A 20,243-nucleotide genomic window follows, 5' to 3' on the forward strand; every position below is an offset into this window, starting at 1 on the left:
TACGAGACTGAGAGAGAGAACAAACTAACTATACAGACTGAGAGAGAGAACAAACTAACTCTACAGACTGAGAGAGAACAAACTAACTCTACAGACTGAGAGAGAGAACAAACTAACTCTACAGACTGAGAGAGAACAAACTAACTCTACAGACTGAGAGAGAGAACAAACTAACTCTACGACTGAGAGAGAGAACAAACTAACTCTACAGACTGAGAGAGAGAACAAACTAACTCTACAGACTGAGAGAGAGAACAAACTAACTCTACAGACTGAGAGAGAGAACAAACTAACTCTACTGACTGAGAGAGAACAAACTAACTCTACAGACTGAGAGAGAGAACAAACTAACTCTACAGACTGAGAGAGAGAACAAACTAACTCTACAGACTGAGAGAGAGAACAAACTAACTCTACAGACTGAGAGAGAACAAACTAACTCTACTGACTGAGAGAGAACAAACTAACTCTACTGACTGAGAGAGAGAACAAACTAACTCTACTGACTGAGAGAGAACAAACTAACTCTACTGACTGAGAGAGAGAACAAACTAACTCTACTGACTGAGAGAGAGAACAAACTAACTCTACAGACTGAGAGAGAACAAACTAACTCTACAGACTGAGAGAGAGAACAAACTAACTCTACAGGACTGAGAGAGAGAACAAACTAACTCTACAGACTGAGAGAGAGAACAAACTAACTCTACAGACTGAGAGAGAACAAACTAACTCTACAGACTGAGAGAGAGAACAAACTAACTCTACAGACTGAGAGAGAGAACAAACTAACTCTACAGACTGAGAGAGAACAAACTAACTCTACAGACTGAGAGAGAGAACAAACTAACTCTACAGACTGAGAGAGAGAACAAACTAACTCTACAGACTGAGAGAGAGAACAAACTAACTCTACTGACTGAGAGAGAGAACAAACTAACTCTACAGACTGAGAGAGAGAACAAACTAACTCTACTGACTGAGAGAGAACAAACTAACTCTACAGACTGAGAGAGAACAAACTAACTCTACAGACTGAGAGAGAGAACAAACTAACTCTACAGACTGAGAGAGAACAAACTAACTCTACAGACTGAGAGAGAGAACAAACTAACTCTACAGACTGAGAGAGAACAAACTAACTCTACAGACTGAGAGAGAGAACAAACTAACTCTACTGACTGAGAGAGAACAAACTAACTCTACTGACTGAGAGAGAACAAACTAACTCTACAGACTGAGAGAGAGAACAAACTAACTCTACTGACTGAGAGAGAGAACAAAACTAACTCTACAGACTGAGAGAGAACAAACTAACTCTACTGACTGAGAGAGAGAACAAACTAACTCTACTGACTGAGAGAGAACAAACTAACTCTACTGACTGAGAGAGAGAACAAACTAACTCTACAGACTGAGAGAGAACAAACTAACTCTACTGACTGAGAGAGAGAACAAACTAACTCTACAGACTGAGAGAGAACAAACTAACTCTACTGACTGAGAGAGAGAACAAACTAACTCTACTGACTGAGAGAGAACAAACTAACTCTACTGACTGAGAGAGAACAAACTAACTCTACTGACTGAGAGAGAACAAACTAACTCTACAGACTGAGAGAGAGAACAAACTAACTCTACTGACTGAGAGAGAACAAACTAACTCTACTGACTGAGAGAGAACAAACTAACTCTACTGACTGAGAGAGAACAAAACTAACTCTACTGACTGAGAGAGAACAAACTAACTCTACAGACTGAGAGAGAGAACAAACTAACTCTACTGACTGAGAGAGAACAAACTAACTCTACTGACTGAGAGAGAACAAACTAACTCTACTGACTGAGAGAGAGAACAAACTAACTCTACTGACTGAGAGAGAACAAACTAACTCTACTGACTGAGAGAGAACAAACTAACTCTACTGACTGAGAGAGAACAAACTAACTCTACAGACTGAGAGAGAGAACAAACTAACTCTACAGACAGAGAGAGAACAAACTAACTCTACTGACTGAGAGAGAGAACAAACTAACTCTACAGACTGAGAGAGAACAAACTAACTCTACAGACTGAGAGAGAGAACAAACTAACTCTACTGACTGAGAGAGAGAACAAACTAACTCTACTGACTGAGAGAGAACAAACTAACTCTACAGACTGAGAGAGAACAAACTAACTCTACAGACTGAGAGAGAGAACAAACTAACTCTACAGACTGAGAGAGAGAACAAACTAACTCTACAGACTGAGAGAGAGAACAAACTAACTCTACTGACTGAGAGAGAACAAACTAACTCCTACTGACTGAGAGAGAACAAACCTAACTCTACAGACTGAGAGAGAGAACAAACTAACTCTACAGACTGAGAGAGAGAACAAACTAACTCTACAGACTGAGAGAGAACAAACTAACTCTACTGACTGAGAGAGAGAACAAACTAACTCTACAGACTGAGAGAGAACAAACTAACTCTACTGACTGAGAGAGAGAACAAACTAACTCTACAGACTGAGAGAGAGAACAAACTAACTCTACAGACTGAGAGAGAGAACAAACTAACTCTACAGACTGAGAGAGAGAACAAACTAACTCTACTGACTGAGAGAGAGAACAAACTAACTCTACAGACTGAGAGAGAACAAACTAACTCTACTGACTGAGAGAGAACAAACTAACTCTACTGACTGAGAGAGAACAAACTAACTCTACAGACTGAGAGAGAGAACAAACTAACTCTACAGACTGAGAGAGAGAACAAACTAACTCTACAGACTGAGAGAGAACAAACTAACTCTACTGACTGAGAGAAGAGAACAAACTAACTCTACAGACTGAAGAGAGAACAAACTAACTCTACAGACTGAGAGAACAAACTAACTCTACAGACTGAGAGAGAACAAACTAACTCTACTGACTGAGAGAGAGAACAAACTAACTCTACAGACTGAGAGAGAACAAACTAACTCTACAGACTGAGAGAGAACAAACTAACTCTACAGACTGAGAGAGAACAAACTAACTCTACAGACTGAGAGAGAACAAACTAACTCTACAGACTGAGAGAGAACAAACTAACTCTACTGACTGAGAGAGAGAACAAACTAACTCTACAGACTGAGAGAGAACAAACTAACTCTACTGACTGAGAGAGAGAACAAACTAACTCTACAGACTGAGAGAGAGAACAAACTAACTCTACTGACTGAGAGAGAACAAACTAACTCTACAGACTGAGAGAGAGAACAAACTAACTCTACAGACTGAGAGAGAACAAACTAACTCTACAGACTGAGAGAGAACAAACTAACTCTACTGACTGAGAGAGAGAACAAACTAACTCTACAGACTGAGAGAGAACAAACTAACTCTACAGACTGAGAGAGAACAAACTAACTCTACTGACTGAGAGAGAACAAACTAACTCTACAGACTGAGAGAGAACAAACTAACTCTACAGACTGAGAGAGAACAAACTAACTCTACAGACTGAGAGAGAGAACAAACTAACTCTACAGACTGAGAGAGAACAAACTAACTCTACAGACTGAGAGAGAACAAACTAACTCTACAGACTGAGAGAGAGAACAAACTAACTCTACAGACTGAGAGAGAACAAACTAACTCTACAGACTGAGAGAGAACAAACTAACTCTACAGACTGAGAGAGAACAAACTAACTCTACTGACTGAGAGAGAGAACAAACTAACTCTACAGACTGAGAGAGAGAACAAACTAACTCTACTGACTGAGAGAGAGAACAAACTAACTCTACAGACTGAGAGAGAACAAACTAACTCTACAGACTGAGAGAGAACAAACTAACTCTACTGACTGAGAGAGAGAACAAACTAACTCTACTGACTGAGAGAGAACAAACTAACTCTACTGACTGAGAGAGAGAACAAACTAACTCTACTGACTGAGAGAGAACAAACTAACTCTACTGACTGAGAGAGAACAAACTAACTCTACTGACTGAGAGAGAGAACAAACTAACTCTACAGACTGAGAGAGAACAAACTAACTCTACTGACTGAGAGAGAGAACAAACTAACTCTACAGACTGAGAGAGAACAAACTAACTCTACAGACTGAGAGAGAGAACAAACTAACTCTACTGACTGAGAGAGAGAACAAACTAACTCTACTGACTGAGAGAGAACAAACTAACTCTACTGACTGAGAGAGAGAACAAACTAACTCTACAGACTGAGAGAGAGAACAAACTAACTCTACTGACTGAGAGAGAGAACAAACTAACTCTACTGACTGAGAGAGAGAACAAACTAACTCTACTGACTGAGAGAGAACAAACTAACTCTACTGACTGAGAGAGAGAACAAACTAACTCTACTGACTGAGAGAGAGAACAAACTAACTCTACTGACTGAGAGAGAACAAACTAACTCTACTGACTGAGAGAGAACAAACTAACTCTACTGACTGAGAGAGAGAACAAACTAACTCTACTGACTGAGAGAGAACAAACTAACTCTACTGACTGAGAGAGAACAAACTAACTCTACTGACTGAGAGAGAGAACAAACTAACTCTACTGACTGAGAGAGAACAAACTAACTCTACTGACTGAGAGAGAGAACAAACTAACTCTACTGACTGAGAGAGAACAAACTAACTCTACTGACTGAGAGAGAACAAACTAACTCTACAGACTGAGAGAGAGAACAAACTAACTCTACAGACTGAGAGAGAACAAACTAACTCTACTGACTGAGAGAGAGAACAAACTAACTCTACTGACTGAGAGAGAGAACAAACTAACTCTACAGACTGAGAGAGAGAACAAACTAACTCTACAGACTGAGAGAGAACAAACTAACTCTACTGACTGAGAGAGAACAAACTAACTCTACAGACTGAGAGAGAGAACAAACTAACTCTACAGACTGAGAGAGAACAAACTAACTCTACTGACTGAGAGAGAGAACAAACTAACTCTACAGACTGAGAGAGAGAACAAACTAAAAGGGTCTAATCTAAATAAATGTATTATTACAGGAAATAAAGGTCTGCGGGGAGCCACTGCTAACTCAGGATATCCAGGCCTGAATGGACCCCCAGGCATCGAAGGGGTCCCAGGACCCCCCGGGCCCTATGGGCCACCAGGAGCTCCAGGATCACCCGGACGCTCAGGACCACCAGGATACATCGGGTTCCCCGGAGAAACCGGAGATCAGGTAAAGGTCACCTATGATGCAAAATCCTCTTCTTCATGTCTCTTCTACATCAACATGTGTCCCCTCTTCCCCATGTGTCTTCTACATCAACATGTGTCCCCTCTTCTTCATGTCTCTTCTACATCAACATGTGTCCCCTCTCCTCCATGTCCCTTCTACGTCAACATGTGTCCCCTCTTCTTCATGTCTCTTCTACATCAACATGTGTCCCCTCTTCTACATCAACATGTGTCCCCTCTTCTTCATGTCTCTCCTACATCAACATGTGTCCCCTCTGTGTAAAGAGAGAGTCTCTTTACACAGAGGGGATTATGGGTAATGCTGCAATGATCTGTTTGGTGTTTCAGCCAATCAGAGACAGGCTCTGGATATATCTGAGACCTGATGTATTGATGAGAAACAGTGTGATGGGGGACCTTTAAGACGGTTAGTAGTGAGAGGTAGTTCATGTAGAACTGGAACACGTTAAGAAACCGGCCTGAAACTCGACTGGCCAGATGGAACGTTATTTACCCCCCTCGAGTGAAAAACAGGATTCACACAATGTAAAAAAAATGTAATAATACAAAATGTTTTTAAATAAAGTGATAAAGTAACTGTTGAAACAAGATATCACAGTAAAACCTGGAGCATTATTTGCATTGTCCGTAACTTTACTTTATGCAATTAAATGTATTCCAAACTGTCATTACTTGTTAACTTCTAAGCAAATAGTTTACACTTGTTGGTGGTGGGCTGGTATATCAAAGTACCCTGACTCATTTTCTATTTGTTTATCCGTATTAACATTTTATATTCAATCGTGATACTCTACATTGTTCACTGTTGTTATCTACATACTGCTCTGTCTCGTTCATTTGTTTACTGTTTCTACAATTATATTTGCTGTTAATGTTTTTCTTTGTATTTTATGAAATGTTGAATTCATGTAAAATACTTGTCTACATGCTGCTGTAACAAAAACATTTCCCAAACACGGATCAATAAAATAATATCCTATCTTAATATCTTAAAATACTGATATTTGACTCGCAATGAATGAACACTATTGTTTGTTTTTGGTTGCAGGGTGACCTGGGATGTGCAGGGACAGATGGAGAACCCGGTCACCGAGGATGTACCGGATCCAAAGGTAGAACCTCAACCCACCGCAAGACCTTTAAGAATGAAGCAGAAATGTGTCCAATGTTCAAAAGGGCCTTGTCTCCCTGTAACAGCCTTAAAAACACAAACTGCCATCAAAGAAACCCAATTCCTTACCAAGTGCTTCATGCTCTACCAGCTGAAAAGTGTTGCCTGTGTTAAAGTGTATTTCTAAGTGTTGTGTACAAGAAAGAAGCAACAATCCTGGAAGTGTAGAAAACGGCTTTGTTTCACTGAAATAGCGTAACAGTCCCAAAGTGCCGGTGAGAGGCCCGTTCTCCCTGCGACTGCCCGAGTGCAGGTTAGTTGTGTCATGTTTCTATTTGTGCCTCAGGTGATGAGGGAGACTCAGTTGGTGTTTACGGTCCGCCTGGAGACAAGGGGCCTCCTGGAGACTTCGGTGCACAAGGTGACGATCTGGTTCTGCAGCAACAGTCGAATTAGAGAAGGCTCTTTCCATTATTTAAAAAATGATGTGTGTGATTCGGATCTGCTTTATTATTTAAGGGAATCTTCCTCGACCCTTCCACCAAGTTTCATTCAAATTGGATTAGTCCTTTTCTGTAGTTCTGCTGACAGACAGACCAACAAAACAGGAAACACAAGAGATAACCATGCCAGGCTTTAGATATTTAGATCTATAGACAAACGAATATTAAAAGAATACATGACTTCATTGGTTAAATACTCGTTACATTTGGACCTCAAACTCGAAAGTTATTGAATATCTGAAAACCGTTAGATTTTCAGATATTCAATTCTTAATTTTTAGATGATTGTTAAATCAACCATGATGTGAATTTCTGGATGAATCAGCTGTTCTCTTTCTCAGGAGCTCCTGGACTTCGAGGAGATCCTGGAAGAGCCGGTTTCTCGGGGGATTCAGGAGAGAGAGGATTTAAAGGAGATCCAGGCGATGGCGGGGATCTGGGCCCTCCAGGTAGTGAAGCTCATCAAGCCTTTACACACCGTGTTACGCTAACATGATGCTAGCTTAGCTTACAATAGATGTGGACTACGGCAAAGAAGAAACTTCAATTATTAATTGTTTGAAAACCTTTATGTAAGAAACAAAGTGAAGTATAAACACCTGCAGTTCCTCAAATGGCCACTTGAGGATGTCCAATGTTAAAATGCGTAAAGCAAACAGCCTGGAACCAATCGGGTTTGGTCTCTAAAGCTAATATATAAATTCATGACAAGGAGAGTAAATTATTATATAGAGGTGGTAGAAGTACTCAGATCTTGTTCTTGAGTAAAAGTAGAAGTACACAGATCTTGTTCTTGAGTAAAAGTAGAAGTACACAGATCTTGTTCTTGAGTAAAAGTAGAAGTACACAGATCTTGTTCTTGAGTAAAAGTAGAAGTACTCAGATCTTGTTCTTGAGTAAAAGTAGAAGTACTCAGATCTTGTTCTTGAGTAAAAGTAGAAATACTCAGATCTTGTACTTGAGTAAAAGTAGAAGTACTCAGATATTGTACTTGAGTAAAAGTAGAAGTACTCAGATATTGTACTTGAGTAAAAGTAGAAGTACTCAGATCTTGTACTTGAGTAAAAGTAGAAGTACTCAGATCTTGTACTTGAGTAACAGTAGAAGTAGCCAGATCTTGTACTTGAGTAAAAGTAGAAGTACTCAGATATTGTACTTGAGTAAAAGTAGAAGTACTCAGATCTTGTACTTGAGTTAAAGTAGAAGTACTCAGATATTGTACTTGAGTAACAGTAGAAGTACTCAGATCTTGTACTTGAGTAAAAGTAGAAGTACTCAGATATTGTTCTTGAGTAAAAGTAGAAGTACTCAGATCTTGTACTTGAGTAAATGTACTTAATTCCTTTCCACAATGTGACTATGTCTATATTTTATTCTGTAGAAAATGTCCCTAGTTCCTCTACCTGTCTCTCTGTCTGGTTCCAGGTGTGGTCGGCCCCTCCGGTCCCAGAGGTCGTCCGGGTCTTCCAGGTCTTCCAGGTACAGCTGGTGCTGACGGTCCTCCAGGTCCTCAAGGCTTCCTGGGACTCCAAGGTCAGAACTTTGTAAAGCTGCTGTCGTGTCAGCCATGTTAGGTTATTGTCCTACTAAATAACAGTGTCAAGGAAATAGAAAGAATAAATAGCCCTCCTATTTTTCCTTCAGTGAGGGGGAGTTTAATTTGGTGTAGGGTTAGTCCCACTACTCCTTTAAACGCTCAATGAGAATCTGGATCAGGAAAAAACACATTTGATCAAATCCGGTTCCAATCTCATCAAGATGTAAATACGATATGTCCAGTGTGGTCAGCTGACTCTTCCTGCTATCTGAAGCTGCCTTTTCAAAATAAAAGCTCCAGATAAGCCAATCCTGTTATGACGTTATACTGAACAGGTCCTCCTGGACCGCTGGGGCTGCACGGACTGGATGGACTGAAAGGTGTAAAGGGGGACATGGGAACCAGAGGTATGAGTCTCACACACACACACACACACACACACACACACACACACACACACACACACACACACACACACACACACACACACACACACACACACACACACACACACACACACATACACACACACACACACATACACACACACACACACACACCCACACACACACACACACACACACACACACACACACACACACACACAGGGTCTGGACTATAACCGTTTATACTGGTTTCAGTTCAGCTGCTATGAGGTCTTGGTGATCACAATGATATCGTGTGTCTTTCTGTTCAGGTTTGGGTGTTCCAGGACCTCCTGGATCCAAGGGTCTTCCAGGTGATAAAGGTCCTACAGGTCCTCCGGGACCCTATGGTTCATCCCAGCCCGGCCCACCAGGACCCCGGGGCCCTCCAGGAGCCCAAGGTCTGTATCAGAATGATCCCCATCAGGGTCTGGATGTGAGCTGCAGGGATTTAGCTTAGTGTAGTGACTTTTTAACCTAATCTACACTGAAGCCACTGAGGGATGCGAGCGGGAGAACTTTGTTCAGACGTGTGTTCCAGACGAAGAAACAATGTCCAGACGAGTCGTATATCTTTCAATCTACTATCGATCCATGTATTTTGTGTTCAATATGCAAGTGAGTTTCAAAGCTCCTTTCCTATCATCTAGAGAATTCAAACAGCTCTTATCATGGCTCCAACACTTCCTAACGGAGTGGGACCCGGAAGTCCCTCAGTGGCAGCCATGATAAGAGTGGTTTGAATAGGTGATAGGAAAGGAGCTTTGGAACTTCCTTTATAACCTCCTTTAGCTTAGGAAACATGTGGACCGGAGGGAGAGGGTGACGAGCAGAAGTTTCACTTTCCTTTTTTATTTCAATTCCAGCTTTGGTCATGAAGAATCTGTTTCTCTGTTGTTCATAAAGCATAAAGCAGCAGCATCAGAGCACGGTGCAGAGTCTCTCGATGAGTCCCTCCTTCTTATTAAACATCCATGTTGTAGTCCTCTGTATAGAACACTGTAGTTTCCATAGTTTCCCCACAGCAGCAGACGCACATGTATAACATCATAAACACGTTGGATAGTGAAAGAGCAGTCAGATTCTCTAAAGTACCGCAGTCTCTTCTCCTAAGTCCTTTTGAATTCTATCCACTATCCCTTAACCCCGTGACCTTTCACTCAGAGGTCGAGGGATAGTGTAGAGGAGAAGACGCTAGGAACTGATTTTTGGACAATTCCACTGCATTCCTTGTCAGTTACAGGGTCTATGTGTTGTTGTTGTTGTTGTTGTTGTAGGACCACCAGGCGGGCTGGGTCCTAAGGGTACATCTGGACCGGACTGTAAAGCTCCGATCCCGGGGCCTCGAGGAGAACCAGGGTGTGCCGGGACAGATGGAGAGCCAGGTCAGACTTCAGGTTTAACCCTGTAATAGAGGATAGTTGATACAGGAGGGGATATGAAGTCATGTGACCATGCTGTGTAGTCCATATGTGAAACGCTCTATCGAAATCAGTCGGAAGTCTCAACGGCTCATTTCGAAATAAACGAGGATTTGTGTAAAAAACTATTTTTTCGGGGTTCGGGTGTTTTGTTTGATTTTAAACAAACAAAGTCTTGGCTTTCAGAATATCAAACTTTTATTTCCAAACTCACGATAAATACATTCTTTAAGCTTGTAAAGGGAAGATGACAGGCAATCTGCTGTTCCTCAGCGCCCCCCCCCCCCTCCCTCCGGCTGACATTATGAATGTAAGGCATATAGTAATCATCATAGATAACACGGCAGGGTCCGTTACAGTTTGTTTTCATCTGATTTCAAATAAACAAAGTCTTGGCTTTCAGAATATTAAACTTGTTTCGGCAAATTCAGATGATAAATACAGGTTTGAAGCTTCGGCATAATTACAAGCGGAGAACGAAGTAACTTAACGTCACCGCAGGCAGAACAACAGCCGGTGTTTCTCCTGAGGGTTTTCCCCGGGAAACAAACACAATACACACAAACGCAAAATTACACAAACACACACACGTATACACACACACACACACACACACACACACACACACACACACACACACACACACACACACACACACACACACACACACACACACACACACACACACACACACACACAAACTCGCAAACTTCCCCCAGACCAGTAATCCAAACGAAAATATCTTCCCTCCGTAGTATTTTGATCATTTGCTAATAACCAATCAGATCGATGGATTCCAGAGAAGAGGAAACTTTGAAGGCCTTTTTCTCAAAATGACTCAGTGACAGTCATTATATACAGGACTGTCTCAGAAAATTAGAATATTGTGATAAAGTTCTTTATTTTCTGTAATGCAATTAAAAAAACAAAAATGTCATACATTCTGGATTCATTACAAATCAACTGAAATATTGCAAGCCTTTTATTATTTTAATATTGCTGATTATGGCATACAGCTTAAGAAAACTCAAAAATCCTATCTCTAAATATTAGAATATCATGAAAAAGTATACTAGTAGGGTGTTCAACGAATCACTTGAATCGTCTAATTAACTCGAAACACCTGCAAGGGTTTCCTGAGCCTTGAAAAACACTCAGCTTGGTTCAGTAAACTAAATCACAAGTATGGGGAAGACTGCTGATCTGACTGCTGTCCAGAGGACCGTCATTGACACCCTCCATCAGGAGGGTAAGACACAAAAAGACATTTCTCAAAGAGCAAGCTGTTCACAGAGTGCAGTTTCAAAGCACATCCACAAAAAGTCTGTTGGAAGGGGGAAATGTGGCAGGAAACGCTGCACAACCAAGAGAGATGACCGCAGCCTTAACAGCATTGTGAAGAAGAGTCGCTTCCAGAATTTGGGGGAGCTTCAAAGACAGTGGACTGAAGCTGGAGTCCAGGTATCAAAAGTCACTGTTCACAGACGTGTCCGGGAAATGGGCTACAATAGCCGTATTCCCATGGTCAAGCCACTTCTGAACTCAAGACAACGGAAGAGGCGTCTGACTTGGGCTAAGGAAAAGAAGCACTGGACAGTTGCACAGTGGTCCAAAGTCCTCTTTTCAGACGAAAGCAAGTTTTGTATTTCATTTGGAAGTCAAGGCGCCAGAGTCTGGAGAAAGGCTGGAGAGGAGCAAAATCCAAGTTGCTTGAAATCCAGTGTGAAGTTCCCACAGTCAGCGATGGTTTGGGGAGCCATGTCAGCTGCTGGTGTTGGTCCACTGTGTTTCATCAAGCCCAGAGTAAATGCAGCTGTGTACCAAGAGATTTTAGAGCACTACATGCTTCCGTCTGCTGAAAAGCTCTATGGAGATGAGGAATTCATTTTCCAGCATGATCTGGCACCTGCCCACAGTGCCAAAACCACCAGTAACTGGTGTACTGACCATGGCATTACTGTCCTCCATTGGCCTGCAAATTCCCCTGACCTGAACCCCATAGAGAATATGTGGGGTATTGTGAAGAAGAAGCTGAAAGACACCAGACCCAACAATGCTAATGAGCTAAAGGCCGCTATTGAAGCATCCTGGGCATCCATAACACCTCAGCAATGCCACAGGCTGATTGCCTCCATGCCACGCCGCATTGATGCAGTAATCCGTGCAAAAGGATTCCCAACCAAGTACTGAGTGCATTAATGGACATTTTCAAATGTTTGATTGTGTTTTGCTGTTATAAATCTTTTTTTTTTACTTGGTCTGAGGAACTATTCTAATTTTTTGAGATAGGATTTTTGAGTTTTCTTAAGCTGTATGCCATAATCAGCAATATTAAAATGATAAAAGGCTTGCAATATTTCAGTTGATTTGTAATGAATCCAGAATGTATGACATTTTTGTTTTTTTAATTGCATTACAGAAAATAAAGAACTTTATCACAATATTCTAATTTTCTGAGACAGTCCTGTAATGTGACATATTTCGCTTAATATTTGGAGTACAAAAACCATCCTGATATCATTAGAAAGCTAGGAACCTCCTCTTTCCAACAGTGTACACAACTCAAACTATGTCTTCGGGTCAATGCGACTGATTTCGATAGAGCAGGTTACATGTATAGTCATATGTTAGCGTTTCACTTCTGGGGATTGCATTCAGCTAAATCAAGTATTCTGGTTTTCCACCATGTCATTATGTTACGTGAATAATCATTTGAATTTGATGAATGCATTGCATTGCAGTTTTTTAAATGTATGACACAACTTCAGTACCTGAATAATTATGATGGTTTGCCAGGTTTGACCAACATTACCGTTTAACTTTACCAACTTTGAAAGATAAAAACGTTCGGAGATAAGCTCAAATACTAATGTGCACTTTATTGGACAATTTCCATTGCAGGGTTTAGCAGGTCAATCAACTGGATGACCTTTGACCTTTTGCTTGATGTTTTAGGATGTGCTGGTGAGACTGGGGAACCAGGTGAGAACACTCCGGTGCCTGGAGATGACGGAGAGAACGGGGACACAGGCTGCCCGGGGCCAAAGGGCCAAAAGGGATCTCAGGGGCCCCCAGGACAGGCAGGGCTCTGTGGGAATCCAGGAGACAAAGGTCAGTCTCCAAAATAAAGTACTAAATGACTCAGCATTTGACCACTTCCTGTCCCCTGGTCTGGAGGTCAATGGTTTTCTGAATGTGTTTTTGGTTGTTATCGTGAAATAAAGTCTGTGGTTGACACAAGTTGAAGATGTTTTAAAGTTTTGTTCTACCACATAAAATACGTAAGTAAATACCCCACTGGTGGATTTAGAAATGGAGATGGATAACAAGAGTCTAAATGTTACAACTAAACGTCATCACACCCAGAATTAGCCTCCTTTAGCTTAGCGGTCGTGAAGTCATGTGACCGTGCTGTAGTTCCTTTATAGACCAACATTAGCCTTTAGCTTAGCGGTGGTGACGAGAAGTCATGTGACCGTGCTGTAGTTCCTTTATAGCCCAACATTAGCCTTTAGCTTAGCGGTGGTGACGAGAAGTCATGTGACCGTAATATAGTTCTATAAACATTGTGTGTGTGTGTGTGTGTGTGTGTGTGTGTGTGTGTGTGTGTGTGTGTGTGTGTGTGTGTGTGTGTGTGTGTGTGTGTGTGTGTGTGTGTGTGTGTGTGTGTGTGTGTGTGTGTGTGTGTGTGTGTGTGTGTGTGCAGGTATTCAGGGGTCTTCAGGTCTGATGGGACTGCCAGGAACTCGGGGACCTCAAGGTTTTACGGGTCCCGGAGGGTTTTCAGGACCGAAGGGATCTTCTGGTCCGGTGGGTCCAAAGGGGGAGCAGGGCCGCGTGTCCCCCTGCCCCACGTACCCCCCATCCACCCAGGGGCCCTCAGGGGACCCCGGGCCCCCCGGGACACCTGGAGATATCGGCCTTCAGGGAGAAATGGGTCTGACCGGCCCCAAAGGTGAGGGAACGCTACACAACTAGCCCTCTGGTGCACAGATGTAGAGTTTTAAAGGTCTCCTATTATACTATTTTTAGTTCTACATTCTGGGTCTCAGAGTCTATGAAGTGTTTTGCTCAATGTACCAAACAGATCATGCATTTTAAACATCCCTCATATCCCTCTATTTCAGCGCTGTTACTAAAGTTCTGATTCTGGGTCTAAAGCTTTAAATAATTGTATCCAAAGCGACTTACATACTCAATACTTCCAAAACCCGTCGTGCATTGTTTCTGACAGCAACTTTTTTGTGTGTTTCAGGTAGAAAGGGGGACCTGGGTCCTGAGGGTCCAACAGGCCCTGGGGGGTCTTTGGGTCCAGATGGAGACCGAGGAGATATGGGCCTTCAGGGGGAGCGAGGATCAGTCGGAGGGAAAGGTGAGACCCCAACACACCGTCTCAAAACATTCTCTTGCATTAGTTGATCAGTCGTATTAGTTTTATGTCCTACATATATTCATGTTGCTCTGTTGGAGGAGGACTCCGTTTCTCATTGACATATTTAAACTGTAGCACCAGTCACACACACACACACACACACACACACACACACACACACACACACACACACACACACACACACACACACACACACACACACACACACACACACACACACACACACACACACACACACACACACACACCCGACTTAAACCCGCCCCTTTCTTTTCAAACGCTCCCTTTTCTGGTCCATCTGCGGCGGTGATAGGTTTTGTGCGCTGTGATGATTCGGCTGTTCCTTTAGTCATGAATATTAAACGTTGTTCGGAAATCTTTCCACCAATAATTCCAATAAGTAATCCAAAATGTATTCACTTCCGGTTTACGAAAGTAACTGTAATCAGATTACTCGTTTTTCAACTGTAACGCGAGCTGAATACAGTTACTTGATTTTTGTATTCTGATTACGTAACGCCGTTACATGTATTCCGTTACAACCTAACCCTGATCACAAAGGTATCCCAGCTGTAGCTGTGAACATGACAGGATGTGTGATTACCTAGAAGAGCATCAGGACTGTTTGAGGCATATGATAGCTATGTGATTAACATGATGATTCAGCCTCTATGGAGAGAGACATATGACAAGCATGATCATTTCTGACATGGAGCTAATCTGAAGTAAACATTGAATACTGCTTTCTATTCCTCCATCTTGTGACTGTGTAACTCCCTCTCTTGGATATCAGCATGTGAAGGACACTGTTCAGGAACTAGTTGATGCTCTGTATGTGATGACTCCTTCCATTCTGGAGAGGGTCACAGATACATGGATCCTGAGGCTGAAGCTCAAGCCGGAGACCAGGGAGAGTTTTCTAACAATGTGAATCTAAATTCCTGTTGCTTTATTTTTTTTGTGTGTCTCAGGTGATCCCGGGCAAATGGGTGACCGCGGACCCTCCGGACCCCCCAAGAAGGTGAACTCTGGCTTTATGTTGGTGATGCACAGCCAATCAAAGCTGATCCCCACCTGTCCAATCAACATGAGGGTCCTGTGGGTGGGATACAGCCTGCTGTACCTGGAGGGGCAGGAGAAGGCGCACACTCAGGACCTGGGTATACATCTAGCTTCTATCCAATCCACATCACAATGCATCAACCATGGGGATACAAACTCAGAATAGCAAGAAACCTGCTTCAAATAAGACAACAGTCAGCTGTGAATATGGTGTGACCCCAAACAACGTGCAACGAAAGGTTTTTCAATGGATTATTTTAGTATCAGGTACTTATGACATACTACAAGTCTACCAAAACCTGACCACTGCAAAGGTCTCATTTTCAAGTTGGCGTCTTAAAATAACTCCATCATTTAAATTAATTACATTTAAAGTATTTTATTTGTCTTTTGGCGGCCTAGAAATCCACTGGACCAAATTGCAATAATATGATTACAAAATGTTTAAATCCAATATTTAGATTTTGAGGATATCATGAAGCCTTGTTCCAGTAAGGACTTTTCGGCCATCTTGGACGCCATCTTGAATATTACACATTTCTAGTGGTCAGATTTTGGTAGACTTTTAGTTTGTTATTAGGGACACGTAATACTACACAAAACTGTTAAGAAACCTTTTGTTGCCATTTCTTTGGGTAATGTGTTTTTTTGTCATACATGCAGCTGCCTGCAGAGGATTGTAAATGTTAAGTGACACAGGTGGTATCGGTCATTCCTCTCATGGGTGGAAGGTATTTAGTGTGTGGACGACAAAGAGGGGAAGCTAGGCTAGCTAGTCTTATTTCCCTCATTAAACATCAGGATCAACAACTTCAGCACGGACTCTTTTAGCCTCTCAGCGTTATGTCTCCAAGGGTCTTTTCTCCGCTTGTCATTCTGGGATTACTCCCTCCTGATTCTATTTCTATGACTGTTGTTTCCAGGTCAGGCGGGCTCTTGCATGAGGGTCTTCTCCACGATGCCCTTCTCCTCCTGTAACATGGGCACCTGCTCCTACGCCAGTCGAAACGACAAATCCTATTGGCTGTCGACCACGGCGGCGGTGCCCAGCTTCCCAGTGGGCGGAGCCTCCATCGAGGAGCACATCAGTCGGTGTGTTGTGTGTGAAGCCGCCTCGTCTCCGGTGGCTCTGCACAGCCAGAGCTCCTCCCAGCCCCAATGCCCCCCGCGGTGGAGGAGCCTGTGGAGCGGTTACTCCTTCCTAATGGTGGGTACTGGGGAGGACTTTTGTTATCAGACTTTTTTATCAAATATTCTGACATTTTTCTCAAAATCTCAAAAACTATGAATTTTTAAAGAAAGTTTAAGAATTCTGACTTTTCTTTTCAAAACATTAGACTTTTTTTCAAATTCTCACTTTTTCACATTGCACGTGATAGACTAAGGGAAGGGACAACTCTAAGCTGGTTGACCAATCCCAACAGAGCCGGCCAGCTAACCAATCAGAGCAGACTGGGCTCTGGTTTCAGACAGAGGGTGAAAAGAGGTGCCTTAGCCTCAGTGAAGGAAATGTCTGCAGGAAGTCAGTGGAACGCCTCACGATGATGTCATTTCCTGTGTGTGTTGCAGCATACGGGAGCAGGGGATGAGGGCGGCGGCCAGTCTCTCACGTCCTCAGGAAGCTGTCTGAAGGACTTCAGAGCCCAACCCTTCGTGGAGTGCCAGGGGCCCCGAGGAACCTGCCACTACTTCGCCAACATCTACAGTTTCTGGCTGACCCGCGTGGAGGCCTCAATAAGCTCCGCCTCCTCCGACAGCGCCTCCTCCACACTGAAGGAGAGCTGGCAGCAGAGGGAGAGCATCGGGAGGTGCAACGTCTGCATGAAGGAGTGAGGAGGAGGAGCTTATCGCTGACAACCAATCAAGGCAGTTTCTAGCTGTTTGGGGGCCCTATGCAAGATGGTGTTTGGGGGCCCTATTTATCTCAAACTACAATGGGGGATTCTGAAGCCTTTAAGACAGGGGTGTCCAAACTACATTTGAATCGGCCCTCAGCAAATTCTGAAAGTATAATGTAATACTGCCCACAAATGAAACTTGGGCCTGTCTTGTATTTTACTTCTTAAATATATCTGTAAACATATATTACCCAGTAGTATTCATGTGTTAATGAGACCACCTTCAGTCAATTCAAGTTGAAAATATGTTCTAACAATTCTAAGTTGATAAGAAAAAAGTCCAATAACTTATTTAAATAACAACCTTGAAATATACTCTTCAAATGTCCTCTTATCATAATCACTCTGAAGCTTCTGTTTTAAGGGACGAGCTGCTAGTATAGCTCACCTTTGATTGATTTAGCTAACTTATAACTTCCCTTATGAGGCAGTAAACCTCTCCTCTAGGGAGCGGCCCTGCCCTTTGAATATGTTTCTCTATGTTGCCCTCGGTGAAAAAAGTTTGGACCCCCCTCCTTTAAGAGGATCTGAGGAGACGCATCAATCTGTTACACTTTAAGAGGTAAACTAATTTCATGAAAACCAAGCAATTGAAACTTACAAAAAAGTATATTAAAAAGGTAAACAATAAGGCTCCTGTATTTCAACAAATGCAAGAGATGCAGCATAATTCACATTGTTCACCTTCCTCAGTCGTCACTCATTGGCTGACAGCCCAACGATGATTTGGACGTTATTACCCACAAGCCTCAGCTTTGCTCTCGTTGCAGTTTAGTCCTGTTTATATCCTACATTAGATTTGTAAGCATATAACGCTTCACCGAACACAGGAGGGGGCTCGGCTGTCTCCAAAGAAAGACGGCTCATTTCAATTCTCCCCAAAGATATTGAGGCTGAGCCTGAACGTTCAGCTTGGGGGCATCCGCATAGTCCGCCTATAGGAAGGAACGGCCCGGCAGCCAACCAATCAGAGGTGTTCATCAGGAGAGCACAGACTGCTTCATTCTGTCAGGAAACGTCACAGAGGACACTGAGCGGTCGGTTTCTTTTTAGGCATCATGTTTGATCTGCAACTTTTATACTTTAATACGAACTCTACGGGATGAGATATGTGGAGGGCGACCGGTGGGGACGTGCTGCAACGACCCACATCCCCTCCATCAGGAGAAACAGCTTCAGAAAGGATGCAGATATAAAAACACAAGTGTTCCACATGAAGAGACATCTCCAGCAACGTGAGGAGACATGCTCTGCTTCTGTGTGCGTCACTCTTTAGTGTCCCCTGGTCTCCCAGCTGTGTGTGTCACTCTTTAGTGTCCCCTGGTCTCCCAGCTGTGTGCGTCACTCTTTAGTGTCCCCTGGTCTCCCAGCTGTGTGCGTCACCCTTTAGTGTCCCCTGGTCTCCCAGCTGTGTGCTTCACTCTTTAGTGTCCCCTGGTCTCCCAGCTGTGTGCTTCACTCTTTAGTGTCCCCTGGTCTCCAGCTGTGTGCGTCACTCTTTAGTGTCCCCTGGTCTCCCAGCTGTGTGCGTCACTCTTTAGTGTCCCCTGGTCTCCCAGCTGTGTGCATCACTCTTTAGTGTCCCCTGGTCTCCAGCTGTGTGCGTCACTCTTTAGTGTCCCCTGGTCTCCCAGCTGTGTGCGTCACTCTTTAGTGTCCCCTGGTCTCCCAGCTGTGTGCGTCACTCTTTAGTGTCCCCTGGTCTCCAGCTGTGTGCATCACTCTTTAGTGTCCCCTGGTCTCCCAGGTGTGTGCATAACTCTTTAGTGTCCCCTGGTCTCCCAGGTGTGTACGTCACTCTTTAGTGTCCCCTGGTCTCCCAGGTGTGTACGTCACTCTTTAGTGTCCCCTGGTCTCCGTTGTGTTTTGAGCTTCTTCAACGTTTTGTATTTGCAGTGTTTGGTTTCTGCAGCTTTTAGTAAACGCTCCACGTCTCCTCAAGCTGCTGAATGTTTTCTAAACGTTGCTGAATGTTCTCTAAACGCTGCATGTCTCCTCAAGCTGCTGAATGTTCTCTAAACGTTGCTGAATGTTCTCTAAACGCTGCATGTCTCCTCAAGCTGCTGAATGTTCTCTAAATGCTGCATGTCTCCTCAAGCTGCTGAATGTTCTCTAAACGCTGCATGTCTCCTCAAGCTGCTGAATGTTCTCTAAACGCTGCATGTCTCCTCAAGCTGCTGAATGTTCTCTAAACGCTGCATGTCTCCTCAAGCTGCTGAATGTTCTCTAAACGCTGCATGTCTCCTCAAGCTGCTGAATGTTCTCTAAACGCTGCATGTCTCCTCAAGCTGCTGAATGTTCTCTAAACGCTGCATGTCTCCTCAAGCTGCTGAATGTTCTCTAAACGCTGCATGTCTCCTCAAGCTGCTGAATGTCCTCTAAACGCTGCATGTCTCCTCAAGCTGCTGAATGTTCTCTAAACGCTGCATGTCTCCTCAAGCTGCTGAATGTTGTCTAAACGCTGCTGAATGTTCTCTAAACGCTGCATGTCTCCTCAAGCTGCTGAATGTTCTCTAAACGCTGCATGTCTCCTCAAGCTGCTGAATGTTCTCTAAACGCTGCATGTGTTGCCAAGTTGATGGAGATGTTTCTTCACGTGGAACCTTTGGGTTTTTATATCTGCATCCTTTCTGAAGCTGCAGCGTGTTTCTCCTGATGGGAGAGATTTG

The 20,243-nt window shown here is 43.1% G+C and overlaps 1 protein-coding gene across 1 annotated transcript; it reads left to right on the top strand.

Moving 5' to 3' along the window:
• Positions 1–13,950: 13,950 nt before the first annotated feature.
• col4a4 (collagen, type IV, alpha 4) lies at positions 13,951–17,509 on the top strand (the record flags this gene model as incomplete). The annotated part of the gene is made up of 5 exons (XM_079673938.1): positions 13,951–14,176; positions 14,477–14,593; positions 15,586–15,774; positions 16,600–16,883; positions 17,246–17,509. 5 exons carry the CDS (start codon positions 13,951–13,953, stop codon positions 17,507–17,509), a joined length of 1,080 nt encoding a protein of 359 aa, XP_079530064.1.
• Between the last annotated feature and the right edge of the window lie 2,734 nt (positions 17,510–20,243).

This window comes from Notothenia rossii, assembly GCF_949606895.1.
Source record: "Notothenia rossii genome assembly, chromosome: 4".
Taxonomy (NCBI): domain Eukaryota; kingdom Metazoa; phylum Chordata; class Actinopteri; order Perciformes; family Nototheniidae; genus Notothenia; species Notothenia rossii.